The 18417-nt window shown below is 38.8% G+C and overlaps 1 protein-coding gene across 1 annotated transcript; it reads left to right on the forward strand.

The window, feature by feature from the left end:
* The first annotated feature begins 5158 nt into the window (after positions 1-5158).
* On the forward strand, positions 5159-16255 carry mesd (mesoderm development LRP chaperone). The gene is made up of 3 exons (XM_077564925.1): positions 5159-5357; positions 10669-10901; positions 15863-16255. The coding sequence occupies exons 1-3, from the start codon at positions 5205-5207 to the stop codon at positions 16125-16127; spliced, it is 651 nt and encodes a 216-aa protein (XP_077421051.1). The 5' UTR covers positions 5159-5204; the 3' UTR covers positions 16128-16255.
* The last annotated feature ends 2162 nt before the right edge of the window (positions 16256-18417 follow it).

Consider the following 18417-nt stretch of genomic DNA (forward strand, 5'->3'; position numbering starts at 1 on the left):
CTAGCAAAGCATATCAAGTCTCTGTGTATTTATTGTTACCGCCGACCACTCACAATCCTGCTTAAAAATACAAAGGTGAAGCAGTGTTTTCCACAAAACAGCAAGTGAATGATGGGGAGCGGCAGATTCGACACATCAACAAAAAATACCAAAATGTATGAATGTGTAAATAATAATTCTAGAAACATAAATGTACAAGTAACAAATTAACTTAACTCATTCACTGCCATTGACGGCTACTGACGTCAAAAATTCATTTGAACTATTTCTATTAGTTACATTTTTTCCCACTTTTGTTAACAAGAGTATGAAAACCTAGAAAAAATAATATTGTTCATTTAGAACAGATATCAAATTTATGATTAATCGTGAGTTAACTATTGAAGTCAAAAATTAGGAGCGTCGGGCAATTAAAATCGTAATCATTTGCATGACTTCATGAGTTAACTCACGATTAATCACAAATTTTATATCTGTTTTAAATGTACAATAAAAAAAAATCTAGGTTTTCATACTCTTGTTAATAAAAGTGGAAACAAATGTTAAACTAATAGAAATAGTTCAAATGAATTTTTTACGTCTATAACAGTCAATAACAGTGAATGAGTTAAATGCCTGATCCTCAGGGTAAGGACCTTCACAAAGTTAGGCGTCTTTGTCTCCTGCCCACCCGCGACCCTCGTGAAAATGAACAGCTCAGATAATGGATGGATGGAGGTTGTAGAGATGCTATTCTGCTTCCTGACTACTGTTGAGGTGCCCTTGAGCAAAGTACTGACACAAGCACGTCCAGGTCAAGAGGTGCAGCACTGTTTTCCCACCTCGTTCCCTCTGACTTACATGCCTGGTACAATGTGTGGTGTGCCATACAACTATGCAGTAGAGTGCGAATTGAATTTTCCCACACAAGTGATTATGAGTAAAATACACTGCAGCTCTCTTTGCATTTTGAATTTTTTTTCCCAGCGGTACGTGAACCTTAGCCCTCTGGCTCCAAAGCCAAAGTTTTTACAGATGAGTTAATGCTGGCTCCCAATATACTGTCACTTTAGTCAGGTTTCATTCACAGACAATATGAAGATAAAAATAACATACAAATAAAATAGCACAAGTATACAAATCATTCCCTACAAATGAAATGGTTCTATTTTGTACATAGGAGTACATGTAATCATCTTGTAATTATAACAATTATAACCTAACTGCAGGAAGGATTTTCATTAACTATTTGCATACAGAATAAACTAATCCCTTTGCAACTTGGTAATGGGTTGGTTGTGATGAATGCAGTGTGAGTGCTGCTTCTGTACTGCAGTACTTGCAGCTGCGCTGGGCTCAGTGACATTGGGTGGAGTTAGCTAGAGTGGAAACAGCTTTATTATATGCATGATTAGGGCTGAACTATGATTTCTACATGGTCAATGCCACTATGTTGTAACACTGTGACCATATTCATTTATTCACTACAATGGGTGGCTATACTGTAAATGCCAAATATACATTGATATTGGGAGGGTTGGTATTGAATGAGCTATTAAGAACATAATTATTTTTATCAGATTATATCATTACTTTTATCAATAGAACATTGTGGTTAATAGTGTACAATTTGGTTGTGATCCATTCCAAATTATTATTTTTTGCCTTGCATATGGTCTGGATGTCTAAAGGCCATTTCACATCGGACGTATCACAGTGTCGACCAACCAATCCAATGTGCAACAACGAAACAACATGCCCCGACATCTGAAGAAGTGCAAGGCACATTTAAGAGGAGGTGGGAGAGAGCTTTCAGAGTTACATTAGCAAAAAATTCAGCTGGAGTTGTACAGTCAATGTCATGGAGAAAATGGAGGGAAAAGTGCACTATTCCAGTGTCCCTATCGTTTGGTTCATTTCAGAGCCAAAAAATTGATGGATCGTGATAAAGAACATCTCCACAACGTTGACTCTGGCTGTTTGGTTGAAAGTGATACAAACAAGTGATTGTAGGACTTAACAATGAACATGTTACAACTGCAACTTTCTAATTCCTAGACAGAATGCATTGGAACCATCCATCCATCTTATCCCTCCTACCCTTGGCAGGGTTACGGAGGAAGCAATCTTAAACTGTAAACAGATCCCGAAGAACTCCCAGTGGTGGGTGGGCCCCATTCTCTAACAGCAACACTGAAAAAAGTGATTGGTTGGATTAAATAAATAAAATTGCTGTAATTTGTTACAGCTAAATGTATTAGTTTTCTCAAATTATATGCCTGATTTGATTGAAAGCATCATTTTCTATTTAATATAAATCAAATACATTTAAAAAAAAAAAAAGTTACATCTAAGTAACTTTTTACTTCGGAATAAACTAATTAATTTGCTTTTGTTACAGTCAATTTTTATTACTTTACCCTGAATGGAATTTCTGATTCAGTATGAACAAAATTTGTGGGGTTTAACTTGAGGTAGTTGCCAAACAATTGTAGGGCACACATAGGGGAACAAACATACACATATTAAGGGACAATTTAGTGTTCAACTATAAACCGACCATGCTTGTTTGTTTGTGTGTGTGTGTGTGTGTGTGTGTGTGTGTGTGTGTGTGTGTGTGCGCGTGCGTGCGTGCGTGCGTGCGTGTGTATGTGTTTTGTGGGTCGGTATTGTGGGGGACAGTGGGCTGGGGATTTGTTTTTAAAATATGTAAAGCACTTGGAGTTTTTGTATGAAAAGTGCTATACAAATAAAGATTGATTGATTGATTGATTGATTTTGAGATGTGGGAACAAACAGCCCATGCAGGGACCCATAGAATATGGAAGCAACACACGGGAAGGCTGGAGGCTAGATTTGAAGCCTGGACTGCTGAACTGTGAGGCAGGCGTGCTTACCAGTGTGCCACCACTCCAATCCGTTACATATGAATCAATTGACTCTGACTGCTTTTGGCCTCTTGTAAAGAACATGTGCCGTATGTATGGTAAGTTTTTTCGGGGCTGGAAGTAGTCCTGATACATTTCCTTTAGCACATTTATTTTGTCCTTCTCGTCCTCTCCATAATTGAAAGTATTACATACTTTAACGTAGCGCACTGCACCTACTCTGACTTCTCCTCAATGCCGCTGGCAGAGCAGCAGAGCTCTAAACGCTGGATCCAACTCCGCCAATTATCGGCAAGATTGCCTTGCAGACTCAGGCTCGGTGGAGGTTGAAACTGCGCCATAACGTCACTCTTCTTCCACTTTCACTTCTGACACCATGTTATATTAATGAGGCGTGACGACCTGGTGTTCCTTGAACATTCTTTTTTTATTAGCAAATGTACCTCAAGGCAGTCATGGCATAATTACGACATCAAAACACTTTACGACCTCTTTACTTCTTAGCTACGGAAACCTGTAAGGTTCACAAACCTATTACATTAAAACTTTTATTTCAGCTGCTTGCAGAAATTACAGCAGGCCACCACGTTCAGCAGCAACCCACTAAGTCCCCATGCTCATGCACGCTGCCCCCAGTTGTCAACAACATACAGAAGTCACATGACCCTTGTACAATATTGCAATATGTCACACAAACCAGTCAGCCACCGTGCCGCCAGAAATGTACCAAAGCAAGAAAAACTTTAAAATGAGGAAGAAATTAGAGCACGTCTCCCTTTTCTCACTCTAGTCCCGCCTGTCTTTTTTTGCCTCACTCCTCCCCTCTTGTCTACCTCCTCTCCCTCTCACCTTTTCATACTCCCCTTTCCACTTCCATCTCTATCATTTCATCTTTTTCCTGTGCCCCCTCACACCACTATCTTCTTTCACCCTCCCATTCTCATGTTTCATTTCATTTTATTTTATTAGAAATAAAATGTTTAATAAAATAATAATATACTAATAAAATATGTATTAATTGTGCCCAACTTCCCATCAACGCACTTTCTCATACACAAACACACACACACACACACACACTCAGTAAATGAGTAAATGTCCAGAAGTCCACCATCAAAGAAATCGTTTTCTCTGAGGTCTGGGAAGAGGGATAATCGGAACTCCATGCACAGGCTGCGAGGGAACGCAAAGTTTTTGAATATTTGCATTATCACACTAAGAAAAATAGCTTTTTGCAAAAGCATACATTTCAAGCATAACTTTGATTTCAGCACTACAGTGTTCCCTCGTTTTTCCGCTCGGGTTAGGTTCCAAAAAATACCAGCAACAAATAAAATACCTGCAATAAATGACTTCCAAAAAGCTTCAGTGTTGTCCAGGTACACGCTGGCAAAGTTGAGATGGGCAGCTTTGATCTTTTTTGTGAGCAGAGGCTTCTACCTAGCATGCCTTCCATGAAAGCCTTGTCGATTGACTTTTCTTCTGATTGTTGAAGCATGCACATGTGTCCCAGATGCAGCAAAAGAGGTCTGCAAATCCCTTGGTGTGATGTTCGAGTTGGCTTTTTACCTGAATTATCATTTTTCTTGTGGTTCTTGCTGATATTTTTAGAAGGTCGTCCACTTCTAAGCAGGATTGTAATAATTTTCAGTGTTCTCTAGTTGCAGATGATCTGCTTCACAACGAAATGATGAAGCATTTTTTTTTTTAGATGACTTTATAGCTTTCCCCAGACAGATGTGCTGTCACTACCCACTTCCTGAGGTCCCCTGAGATTTCTCTACCTCTCAGCCTTTGACTACACAATTGATTTTAAAACAAAAAGAACAATGCCTGAATGGATAAACCTACACCTGTTATTTCAACAAAATCAGGTTGAAACAATTGGAAAGTCCAAATTGCTCAAGAGGTTCACAAACTTTTGAGCAGCACTGTAAAATATATATTGAAACAAAAAGTGAAAATAAATAATTTATTCAAAAGAATGACCCACGTGAATCAATTATTTTTTGCAAAATTTAAGATCAAGACAACAATTTTCAGTTTCAAGTTTCATTTTTTCAAGTACAAAACTTTTTCCCTAAGTTAACTCCATAAACTTACTTCATAAGTGTGTATCAAACTTGTAGCCCTTGGTATTAATCAGTACTGTACCCACAAATGAGCTCTGACCCATGCAGTACGCACTGCAGAATATGTGTGGTTTAATTAATGACTTTGAAAATCCCTTAACCAATGTTTTCGTTTCCTGTCTACTTTTACTGCTGAGACGTGCCCCAAAGTCTTGTGACCGAACTCGCAAAGTCGTTAGCCAATCAGGTCAGACCATCTGTAAACATGGCGTCTGACTTTCAGTGGAAATATGTAGCACTGCTCTTTTGTACTTGTTTGCTTTATTCTTTAGCTACTGGGAGTAAAAATAAGCTCAAGAAAAAGGACATAAGAGACTACAATGATGCAGATATGGCTCGTCTTCTTGAACAGTGGGAGGTACTGTAACAAGCTGCATTTTATTTAGTCGATCGTTAGTAGCCCCTAGCCGTTGGCTACCGTACCCACTATGCGTCCACGATAACGTCGTCGTCAAATATGCTAGTTTGAAGACCAGCCTGCCCTTGAGTGTAAATTCGCTCCTGCTGGATCGACTGTCACAAGGTTGCATGAGATTAAAAAAAAAAATTCCCTCCCCGAAGTGGTTATTTGGACGTGACCGGTGTTTTGCCACGAATCACGCGAGCACAAGTACAAACCCTGAGCCAGTAAATGTGTACCAGCTTGTGGAATAGCGGTGATTGCGGTCGCCCCGAAAGTGCTGGGTCAGTGGTTCAAATCCTGCTCTATATATTTTATGTACGAAAAAACTGCCCCAGTGAATGTGTTATAGCTCGTAGCACAATCATACTCGCCAACTTTGGTTTATGACAAATAGGGAGATTTTTTTCATCGGTGTATCAATCGGCCGACTTGTATTGGGAGAGATTTCTCTAAAAATATTCACCCAAATAAATTTGTGATTTTCACATGTTATTGAGATCCACAAATACATCCGTGATTTTCACGTGTTTTTCAGATCCATAAACATTTTCGCGATTTTCACGTTTTTCAGATCCACAAACATATTCGTCATCTACACGTGTTTTTCAAATCCACAAATGTATCCGTTATTTTAACGTATTTTTTAAATTTTGTGTGTGCATTTTCTATGACTTTTGCTTGCGAGTTGTCGAAAGTGCGTTTGTGGATCGTTGCGCTCGCGCATTTATTCTTGAGACAAACATCACGCCGTTTCGAGATATTCACACACAACAACCCTCAGATATTCACATGTGTCTAAGGCCGTCCACGGGGAGGCAGTGTTACTGTCTCTATTGAATGGGCACAAACAGTTTCTGTTTCTCGTTTAAAATTGGACATTGTAAAACACAAATTGAGTCTTTATCTGACCTGTCATTGTGTGTTTAATTTACACAAGTCGGGAAACAAAATGTGACCTTAGTTTGTTTCCCTTGAGCTTGTTTTGCTTTCACTCGAAATACACTCTTTTTCTGCTGTTAAATTTTCTTCTTCTACGCCACTTAAGCAGTAGCGGCCAAAGAAGAAGAGTGTCTTTCGAGTGAAGCTAACACAAACTTGAGGGGAACAAATTAAGGTCGTATTTTGCTTCGCGATTTTTGTAAGATCAACACATAATAGAAGATCAGATAACGACTCGATTTCCGTTTTTAAATATCAATTTTTAAACAAGAAACGGGAGACTGCCTGTTGCTCTTTGGCCGCTGCACTGATCTGTATATATTACTGGATAAGACTTTTGAAGCCGCGAGGCTGCCGTTACTCCTCTCAAGAACAGCATGATTTATGATGTCTTAAATTTGTTAAACATAAACAAGAGGACTTGAGACATTATACAACTTGCCTTAAATACATGCATAAATTACATTCTTAATTATGTTTACAGGAGGAAACTTGTATATTTGTTTTAATTAAAGAATTATAACTGTAATTCAATAAAAGATGCCTCTGCCAAATTAGTATTAGGGTCTAATGAACTGGGCGATTAAAAGAAAAAGGGGGTCTTCAAAGCAGCACGTACTGTGCTGTCTACTTGTTAAAAAATAGTCACCACCCCGCCACAAGTTAATAGTTTTATACAGATCAGTAGGCTGCTGCTGCTTCATTAGCGTAGGAGAAGAAAATTTAACAGCAGAAGAAGAGTGTCTTTCGAGTGAAAGCAAAACAAGCTCAAGGGAAACAAACTAAGGTCCGACTTGTGCAAAATAAACACATGTTGGCAGGTCAGATAAAGACTCGATTTCTGTTTTTCAATGTCCAATTTTAAACGAGAAACAGAAACTGTTAGTTTCCCGTTCAATAGAGACATTAATGCTGCCTCCCCGTGGACGGCGGAAGAACAGGCCTTAGACACATGTGAATATCTGAGGGTTGTTTTATGCCGAGCATTCGCTTAGCTAAATAGCTAATACTAGTCAGGATAAGTAGCTCAGAAAATGTATGGATGTAAATTCTACGACAGCACTGAATACAAATGGCCATGACTCGTTGAAGTTCAGCTATGTATGGTGAGTCATATTTTTTATTTTTATTGCGGTCCTTTGAATATCTACAAAATGACTGGTAGGCATTAACAAAATGTTTTGGTTGTCCTGGGTTTATTTTAAAATATGTGTGTGCAATGTGCATTGAAACATCACTATGTAAAAAAAATTGTGACTGATGTATTTGTTGAAGCATTAATAAATACTAGCGGGAGTCGCAACTGTTTTACCAGTAATAATTACTGATAAGCATAAGAGCTTGACCACTTTGTCATCCTCCGACCACGCTATATTATTTAGAAGCGAGATTTAAATGTTTTAGGGCAATTGGCGGATAATAATTTCAGAACAAGCACAATTATTTATGTTTTGAATTAAAAAACAACAACATAAATTGTGTTTATTCTTTTAATTGCAACCATCTGTACTTTTACTATCATCTGCAATTTGGGACATCTAATTGGATGATTTATCACACCACGTAATATTTTCAAGTTAAGTCAAAGCTATTAAGCTTAACAATTAGCCATCTAAACAAAACAAGGTAGCTAACCATACAAGTAAAGTTATAATAAAAATATGACCACTATGTACCAGTTCCTATAAGGGTAATTTTTTTTTACATAGTTGCAAGATAATACAAACCTGATAGCTGCTCCCATGGGTTCTTTGCTGTCTTGTGGATAAAACAAACGCCTATCTTGAAATATATATCAAAATAAAAGTCCCAAATTGATTGTTTCATTTTAATCACACCACATAATTCATAAAATGGGCATCATCGGACGAACATATCCTTCAATGACCCTTTATTATTTTAAGCTGCAACAACAGATGTATTTGTAGTCCCCCCCCCCCCCCAAAAAAAAAAAGATATCGGTTATCGTATCGGTGTTGAGGAGCAGGAAGTTATCGGTATCGGTTGAAAAAACGGTTATCGTGCATCACCAGTCTATATGAAACTATAGATAAGGTTCAATGTTGATGCAAAATGTGAAATGTTTGTAGGTGTTAGCAGCTGCTGTAAAAAAAAAAATATATACCCTGCCTTGGGTACAATGCATGTTTTTCAATAAATACATGAATAACACACATGTGTTTTTCAGTTTTAGAAACAAGGTTTTGTAAAGTATTTATTGCGTAGAAGCAAAAGGAAAAGCAAGCACTCTCTTGCATTCTGCAGTGGACTCTAGGTGCGTTCAATGACTATGTACACTTTTGGAAATCTCGGATATGCATAGAAAAAGCTCAGACGACTGAATGTTATTGTTTTTCGATTTTGCCTGCACTTGTGCTCCTAAATGGCTATATTAGATATTTTTAATAGATTTTTTTTAATTTAATGAGAAAACGTTTTACAATACAAAGTACTATTTGTCTTTTTTTTGTTTTTTGTTTTTGGCTGATCCGAAAACCGATCTGATCCGTGACTCTAATCCGTGATCCGATCCGAACCGTGACTTTTGTGATCCGTTCCACCATTAGTAGTCGCCCATCCATGGTCAGGATGGTACCACATCTGCCTCAGTTGATCCTGAAGAATTTTAGTTGACGTAAGCAATTTAAAAATATGGCAAAAAGAAAAGCTATTCCATAGTGGAAGTTTCATCCAACCATAACCTGCATCCGTTTATGTATATTTTTCAAAAGGGAGACCCACGATGCGATCCGCTTGCATTAAAAATAGTGCTGTCAAAGTTAAAGCGTTAACTAATTAATTAATCACAAAAAATTATCGCATTAATCATGAATTAACGCAGATTAATTACACCATTAATTTTGACCATAGATTATCCTTTAGAGTGACAGCGGATGGCTACATTTAAGGTACTACAGGTTGTTTTAGCAATAAACATAATTACGTGAATTAAAGTAAAGCATTTAATAAATGTTTGTGTATTGTGGTCATTTTTTTTCCATTTTAAATTATGCAAGTAATTAGGTGATTAGAAAAAGAGGATTATGAGCGTGTGCAGTGGGCAAAAAAATGTTGAAGACGTCCTCATAACATTTAATGTCAAAAGAATTAACACATAACCGGTGCTCTTCAAATTTGGTGGGGAAAAAATGGTGATAAAAAGCCTTTTTTTATTAAGCGATGAATCGTGATTAATCAAAATTCTAAAATGGGATTAATCTGATTTTAAAAAACAGCTCTAATTAAAACACAGCCCATTTCTAATGTTATACAGCAATCAGCAGCTCAGAGCAGCTCCTGCTGGAGCTGGTTAAATCTTTATATGCACTGGGCTCCTCTTGGGGTACTCTAAGTAACAGAAGGGCACCTTTGAACAACACTCGAACAACGAGTTTTTGAACGGAGTATGTGGTGGTTTTTTTTTGTAAAATAAACTTCCCCGTGATGCGAGAAGGCACATTAACTCATTCACTCTCAGCCATTTTCACTGAAACAACCCCCTTTGCTACCGGCTGTTTTACTGGATTTTGACTGAATATTGTCATGTATTGCTATACAAACATGGAACCTACCAAAAGAAAGATAACAGTCTCTTCTTTCATCAGGAAAAAACACATTTCTATCTGTTTCTGTTTTACAGCAATTAACATTAGAATATACCAAAGTTTTCATCATCATTCAAGAATCTGTTTAGTACTGTGGGTAAATGAGCTTTGTTGCAACATGGCCGTGGTTGATCTCTCAACTGCTGATCGTTTTTGTAATTACTACCATTGCTTCACCCGTTCTCTGCAGTTCAGAGGCTGCATCAAAGCCTTCTCTATGCTCTAGCATAAAATAAATACGTCTTTGGGACACTTAAAACATTGAAAATAGAACATATTTATACATTTTTGGGAGCAAATGAGTTCATATATGGGGGGAAGCCGTATTCAAAGTATTGATTCATGGTTTTATGAATCGATTTATTGGGCTATGAAAAGGAATATCAATGCGATTATTTATTTATTTATTTATTTATTTATAAACCCAGCCCTACTGCAAGCCAAAGTAAAGTTTATATTTTGACATGCACATCTAGTTTCTAAAATATCACAAAATTATTTTATTGTATTTTTTTTTACCAAAAAGTGAAAATTAGGGTCTGGAAAAGAATAGATTTTTGAAATCTCAAATGTGTAGGAACTCTGGTAGTCTGTTTTTAGTTTAATGTAAATTTAAAGTAAAATGACAATCACTTCCACTATACACGTGTATGAATAAGTGAACCACAATTTAATGACATTTTCAATTTCTGTGTTTGCCACGTTTCTTCTCGTCTACACAGAAAGATGATGAAATCGAAGAAGGTGATCTTCCAGAGCACCGGCGAGCTCCTCCTCCCATCGACTTCTCCAAGATTGACCAGTCCAAACCTGAAGATCTGCTAAAGATGTCCAAGAAGGGTCGCACGCTGATGGTCTTTGCTACGGTGTCAGGGGAACCCACTGAGAAGGAGACTGAGGAGATCACAGGCCTGTGGCAGGGCAGCCTCTTCAATGCCAACTATGACATTCAAAGGTATTCAAAGTGTGTGGGTCGCCCCACCACATTTGACATTTTATCTCCAATTTGTACCACCACAATTTCATAAGGTTTCTGTTTCTTTGCCTTCTTTACTGGAAGGTTTGAATTAGATTTTACACAGATCTGACCGGCTTGATCTTGATCGGCCGATAATTGTCATTTTATGCATCAATAATCACCTATTGTCATAATTTGCACGACCGATCAATGACTTCATTGAACAGATCAGCGAAATAAGACATTACAGCAAAAACAACCTCCCTCACTTCGGAGTCATTCTGCGCTATTGTGAGCCCGAAAGATAATCTATTTTTAGCCTTGTTGCGTATGCGTGTTGGAACGGATACGGAAATGATGAAAGGCGGAAGTTCCGCCTTCACACCCTCGACCAGCCAATCACAAATAGCCTTTGTGTATTTTTTTATATTTATTAAAAAAAATTACTAGTAAAAAGTCAGGAAACCATTTTTTTTACATCAAATAAAATAACTAGCTACATTGTGTGTGTCATTTTATTTACATTTATTTAATTTTAACATTTCTTTAATTGTGGGAATGCTGGAAGCATTACCGCATATGTTATTGGGATTCTTTATTCTTACTTATTTTTCTCCTCACTTTTTTCCGTGCAATAACTCCCACATAATACATCTGATTTACTTGCTTAAAAAATTCATGCCATCGTGGGAATTTATCATCTGATTCTACATTACTTACAGTATTGGCACAATTTAATGTTAAATATAAACTTTTCCCCGTTTGGTAATCTGCATTGTCCAGTAATCAGGACGTTGGGGGTTAAGAATCCCTCCTCAGACTGTACATTGCAAATATATCCATGGCCAATATGCTAAGTGATATACATTTATACCAACTGCCTATTATATCAGGTAATTGATTATAATTTCACTGAAATGATTAAATGCATGTTGGCTTTCAGCATCAAATGACACTTTTCAAAAATAAAAATGCCATTAGCCATGAATTTGAACAAGTCAAGTTAGTTCAGTGTTTAGAGCAATTGCCTTCCTTTTTTTTGTCTCTTGAGAGAGCTCAGTATTGTTCATTCGGTAATCTTACCGATTCAACATGTCATCGTCATTGCTCTCTTTTTTGTGTGCGTTTGTGCATATGTGCGTGCGTGTGAGTTTGTGCTCATTAATTCACCTGAAACCTATTAAAAATCCCATACCCTTCACCTAAACCGAATACTTAAGAATTACGATAGTCGTGACGTTGTCAGGAGACCCGAGGAGTGATCTAAGAAAAGAGAGAAAAGTGAAATCCAGCACCGACCAGACACCACCTACTACACATAGGGTTACAAACCAGAATCTTTCACCAACCCCAGGAGCCTATAAATTCCAACAAATTAGAGAGACCAAAGTAAAGACTAAAGAAAGGAAGAAAGGATAGATTAAGCAGAGTGAGATCCACAGACATCAGCCCCCACAGATTCAGCGACCAGAGGAATAAGCATTGAATTTCGGTAGATGCTGGTGTGGTGGATCTGGCATGCATAAAAAACCTCCACCAAAGAAGGGAGCCGTCGACCCTGGACAGGACAGGGCAAGCACAACCCCCCACTTGCATGGGTTGCCAGATAACCGTTCATTTACACCCCCAAAACAGCACAAAAGACGAGGCCAGATCTGCTGCCTCGATACCAACGGTACTTCGGGTGTTGTAGAAAAGCCAGTACTGTCACATTTTCAGAATCTTGGCATCGACTTGTTACCGAAGTATCGGTTCTCGTGACAACCCTAGTGGCGACCCCTGAAGGGAAAAGCTGAAAGGAAAAGAAGAAGAAGAGAAGAAGACTCCGCTCCGCGTACGTAACATCAACTTCCGGGCCGGCCAAGCACATTCAGTGAATCACAGTTGCCACTACCAGACAGTTGTGATGTTTAAAGTGGACCTAACCTGAACCCTAACCCTAACCCTAATACTGTATCAAAATAATTTATTTTGAAATTCTGCCTTATTGTAGAAATACAGGCTCCACAAGATGGTCTACTGGTAACCCAGCTTCAAACGAAGGATTTTGGTGGGCTTATCCAAGGCTCTTCTGCTCCGTGAGTTGGCGGGCAGAATCCTGCCTCGCTGCCGAGCGGCTCAGTCAGTCCCGATAATAACGATGGGAATTGAAAAGATTTTTACTATTTCCGTTCCATTTTCAATTCTGCTTAATGATTCAATTTTGTATTGATTCTTTTATCTATACTTTTTTTATATAAAAAAAAATAAACAAATGGTTTAGCATCAACTTTGTTTTATGTCTTAATTGCAGGACTTTAAGTACTCCGGCACAGTGCCGGATTTCCGGCGTAAGAGACACAAGCCAATCTGAGGCAAAATAAGGCTGGTCTTGTATTGAAACAGCGCAATGAAAAATCTAGCGAAGTAAACAGTTTACATTGCGGGGAATATTTGATACATCTGGAAAACACCGCCAATGCGGAGAGTAGGCCAACTTCAAAATAAACCTTCCCATACCAAGTAATATGTGGAACGCAATGCCAATGAACACTTTTATTTTGAGTTTTTTCCCGGGAGCGTTTTGTCTTTCGCGGCGCAACGGATGACTTGACTCGTCTTGTGGAACGTGTGTCTGCCGTTCATATTGCCGGCATAAACTATTGCAACCAAAGTCAATAAAAAACTTCGCACTGAAATCACGTTTGATCGCCAATTTAGGGCACTAAAAGAAGACTTAATTACGGTGACATTGTATTGCAGGGTGCTTGTTGCCAATGTTTAGGGCGTCTACAGTATTAACGTGCTAACGGTGCTAAAGGCTGCAGCTAAAGCCCATCGGACTACTTTTCAAAGCCAAAGCCATCCATTCCCGACACTTTCCCAGATTTCATTCGATTGATGGCTTTTTGAATTTCTTCCGCTGAGATTTCTGTTGTCACGACGCTTCATTTTGTTGCAGACCTATACATGGCAAATCCAAAGTGTCTAAAAATTCCACCAGCTAAAGATATTAACAAGCTTTCTCCGACAACAACAAAAAAACTTTCAAAAATATATAAGCTACTTTCATATACTGATAAAATGTCTTTACTTATCTCGAAATGGGAGACAGACTTGTCTATAGCACCGGAATCTGACTTTTGGATTCAAGTTTGTGAAAACGCATTTAAAATGACAAAACACACAAATTTACAACTTATCTAATATAAAATTATTCACAGAACATATATTACTCAATATATGATGAAGAAAATGGGACTCTCAGACTCCAACATTTGTCTCCAATGTTTACAAAACACTACAGACACTTATGTTCATGCTTTATGGTTATGTACTCCGGTTATGTCTTTCTGGACTAAAGTCTAAACTTAAACTAAACTTTCCGCTATTTTGGACTGTAGGATACCTTTATCTCCAAACTTGTGTTTGCTAGGTGACCTAACAACAACTGACTTACCACATAAACAATTTCAATCTACACTTGTAGCCCTTACTATCGCTAAAAAAACAATTCTTGTTAACTGGAAAAATAAACAAACTCTGAATATCGACCAATGGTCTAACCTCCTCATAAATCACATTTTAATGGAAAAAATATCTGCCTCAAATAAAAACCAAATATCAAAATTTATAGAAACATGGTCTACGTATATAGAATTTTTTAACCTAATTCTGGTTACTTAATTCTGTCTGTTAGCGAGAGCCACTACATTGTGATAACTTACATTGATGTTTCTGCATTTGGCAATTTATTATTATATTACATTATTAGTATGGGATATTTTTAATGGGCTTTAGGTGAACTGATGAATACACACACGCTCGCACGCACGCACACACACGCACATACACATACTCACCCACATACAAAAAAAAGGTGTGTATGTGTGTGTATATGTATATATATTAAAAACAAAACAAAAAAAACATTATTATTTATTTTAAAAAAAAAAAAAGGAGAGCAATGATGATGTCAAATCGATTGAACAATACTGAGCTATCCTTAAAAAAAAAAAAAATTCCACCTTGCTTTCTTAACTCACAGATGGCGGTTGTGACTATAATTCGCTATAATACTGCTCAAATACCCTCACTATTTCCAATGGTTGATATAAGATTGTATTAGTCATTGGGTCAGATACGGGCTTTAACATTAGCAGTTAGTAATGGCATGTTCTACAATAAGGCGAAATGACGTTAACACAATTACCTAGAGTACTGACAGGAGAGAGCGTGGTTACATTAATGCCGACGCCACTATTGCTGCTGTTGAGTGCCCATGAGCGGTTCACAAACACGACAGTCATTTAAAGTTATCTTATGTTCTGTGTACAAATGCATAGTAGTGTTTTTTTTAATTTATTATAGAAAAGATCTTACTTACAAGTTGATTTGTGGTTTTCTTTTCCTGTAAAATGTCAAACTTTTGCATTAGGCGCCATGTTTCTAGCGATGCTCGTAAACATCACCACACATGTGTTACGCAATGTGCGTGGTGATGTCTTTGTCACGAGTGTAATTGATCACGGCATTTAGCAAACAATGCCAAAGAATTGAAACACTGGGGAACTAGTTTGATTCCCATCCCTACTCAACAAGCCAAAGCTAAATAAATATAAAAATCTCGAATATCTCATGCTAAGGAGCGACGAGAAATCTCGTGGCGTTCCAATCCCTAGTGATCAAATATCTTTTTTTCCTTTTTTTTACTCGCCCGACCGGTGATCAGTGATTGGCCCCAAAAATCCTGATAGGGGATACTCTTTCCGGGTTAAATCGTCCAGTCAAACTACATTTATTTTGATCCTTGCCTGTGGATCCTGATATAAAGATTTAATGCAATTCACAGATTTATCACTTAATCCAAACCTTCTAAGTATTTTATATAGAAATTTACAGTTTGTAAAGCTTTGTTTGAATTTTCTTTTTCCGTTCTAATATACAGCAATACACCTGTTCTCTGTGCCCCCATGCAGATTTGTGGTGGGCTCCAATAGGGTGATCTTCATGTTGCGAGATGGAAGCTTAGCCTGGGAAATCAAAGACTTCCTGCTGACCCAGGAGCGCTGCTTGGACGTCACTGTCGAAGGCCAGGTGTTCCCTGGAAAGCCTGCCAAGAAGGACGACAGCAAGCACAAGCTGGAGAATGATGTGAACGCCAAGAAGAGCAAAAAGAAGACTGAGAGCACAAAGGTAGATTTGGAAGGTAACAGAGCCAGCCATGGGAAACAGGAACTATGATGGAGGGACACAGTTGTCTTTTGATTTGTCTGAGAAGTTGCAGGGCCATATGAGCAGGTTGAAGTTCAAGGTAATTTATCATTGAACTAATAAATAATTACTGGGTTGATTCCCATGGCTGCTGATGACTCCCATTGGTGTTTTGTTGATCTATATACTACGCTACAAATACGCTTTCCATTTGTTTAGATCCCAACGGTACTCACGAAAATCAGTCTTAAGGTTTCCTTGACATACATGTTGCAATTATCGGCCGGTTGTAAATTTTACATCGTCATCAAGGTAAAAGGAATTTCATCTTTGTCCTGGTCACGCCAAAGTGGTGGTGGTGGTGTGTGTGTGTGTGTGTGTGGGGGGGGGGGTGTTTTTGTTTCACCTCCACAGATAGACCCCCACCCAGCTCTCTGAATTCAGAAGTCTGACTGACAGAAAAAAAAAAACCTTTCTAGAAACCTGACTGAGTGTCTTATTTTGCAACAGAAAAAAATATTATAAAATGTTGACTTCATGAAGTATCCTGAATGTGTTTCATTTGTGTGGTATATTCCTCACATAACTATTCGTGTGTGTGCACGTTTTAACAGTTGTAAGCTCTCTGTAGCATTTATTTTGATGTGTCCAACTGTACGTGTTTGCATTGATTGAATTTTGACCTTAGAATCTCATCTAACATGGGATCAAAAATAAACCTGGTGATTCGTCACAAAAGTCCAACCAAGCTGGTAAGTTTCCACCAACCCTGAAACCTGAGACACAGGCACAGGACCCGTGAACCTCCGCCGCTACGTGTGTGCCCGTGTGCCTAGACACACCCTAATCCAACGTTGGCCAAATGTGACCGACACCTCCCCCCTGTGGCGTCGGCACGTGGGGGTGTGATGTAAAAACGTAAACTACTCATACCGGTGTTGACAGCGGTGCCGGCCAGCTGGTGAAGCGCGAATGGGTGCTGGAACAAGCTAAGGCCCCTTCTCGTTCCCGAACGCGTGGATGTACTCCGTTGTGGTGTATCCTGGACCCTGTCAACTCCTGGCTGCTACCGATCGTCGGTTCACCCGAAAAGCTTCGGCCGTGCTGCCCTCGGTGCCGACCTCCAGCTTCTGAAAGAGCTTCCTCCAGCTTCTGAAAGAGCTTCCTCCAGACCGTCGGACAGAAGAGCCATGCACCCCTGCTGCTTCCACAAGGGTGGTGCTATTAAATGCGCGGTCATTGATAAACAGACCGTTTATTTTCAGGGAGTTTTTCCTTTCCAATAACAGACTCTGCCTGACGGTGACCTGGACTGTCGCTCGTGAGTCCACCGCTATGATTGAATTACTAACGCCTGGCTGTGCTTATTTGGACGCTCCGAGGATGTCGGGCCGTGGTGGAGGAACGGCGACTAATTAAAAAAACAAACTAATTTAAATGTAAACGATGTATTTTTACTACATTGATCTCATTTTTGAAGACACCTTTGAAGTCGGCCGAACTGTCACTGTGCTGTGCTGTTATTTACCGACCTCCAAAATACAAGACTTTTTAAACGACTTTGCAAATCTTCTTGCCAATATCATGCTGAAATATGATTATATCCTCTTTATGGGGGACTTTAATATTCACGTGTGCTGTCCTGAAAAACGGTTGAGAAAAAAAAAGTTGAGTACTGTTTATCCGCGTTGTCACTTGCTCTTCTTGCCCCGTGCGCTGATTCGCTAGCTAACAGCCAATCACAGTGATCAAATGCCCCCGACGCCGATCCAACATGTCAAATTTGCTGGAAACGTCCTCCCTGACATATTCGAACTCAATCCGACTTCATGACAGTGACCCACTGAGCAGACGGCGCATGCCGTCGGCCCAACGCTGTCTAACTCCCGACGTTGTATTGGTGTATCTAGGCCTTTATATTAACCTCTAAGCTGAACAAAGAACTCACACAATTGTTAAAGGGTACAATCTTCATTTTAATGCATTAATATGCTTTCAATAACAAGTTAAAAACAAACAAACAAAGTTTGTTGGAGTTTGGATGTCTTTGGGGTTGGTGAAGGTTAGTGGCCCGGTGGGTGGTGTCTGGTCGGTGCTGGGCTTCGCTTTTCTTTCTTTTCTTTGGTCCCCCTTTGGGTCTCCTGGCAGCCCCACGACTCTGGCTGGATTTTGAAGTGTTCGGTTTGGGTGAACGGTATGGGAATTCTTATTTATTTTATTTATTTTTTTCGCACGCACACACACACACGCACGCACAAACACACATACAAAAAAAAAAAGGGAGAACAATGATGATGACATTTCAAATGATCAATACTGA

This window comes from Vanacampus margaritifer, chromosome 4, assembly GCF_051991255.1.
Source record: "Vanacampus margaritifer isolate UIUO_Vmar chromosome 4, RoL_Vmar_1.0, whole genome shotgun sequence".
Lineage (NCBI taxonomy): Eukaryota > Metazoa > Chordata > Actinopteri > Syngnathiformes > Syngnathidae > Vanacampus > Vanacampus margaritifer.

What these genes read in the sequence shown, in the direction of transcription:
- mesd (XM_077564925.1), top strand. Translation starts at nt 5,205, where the DNA reads ATGGCGTCTGACTTTCAGTGGAAATATGTAGCACTGCTCTTTTGTACT. An exon ending in GTCTTCTTGAACAGTGGGAG is followed by an intron (nt 5,358 to 10,668) that starts GTACTGTAACAA and finishes TCGTCTACACAG; the next exon opens with AAAGATGATGAAATCGAAGA. An exon ending in GCCAACTATGACATTCAAAG is followed by an intron (nt 10,902 to 15,862) that starts GTATTCAAAGTG and finishes GCCCCCATGCAG; the next exon opens with ATTTGTGGTGGGCTCCAATA.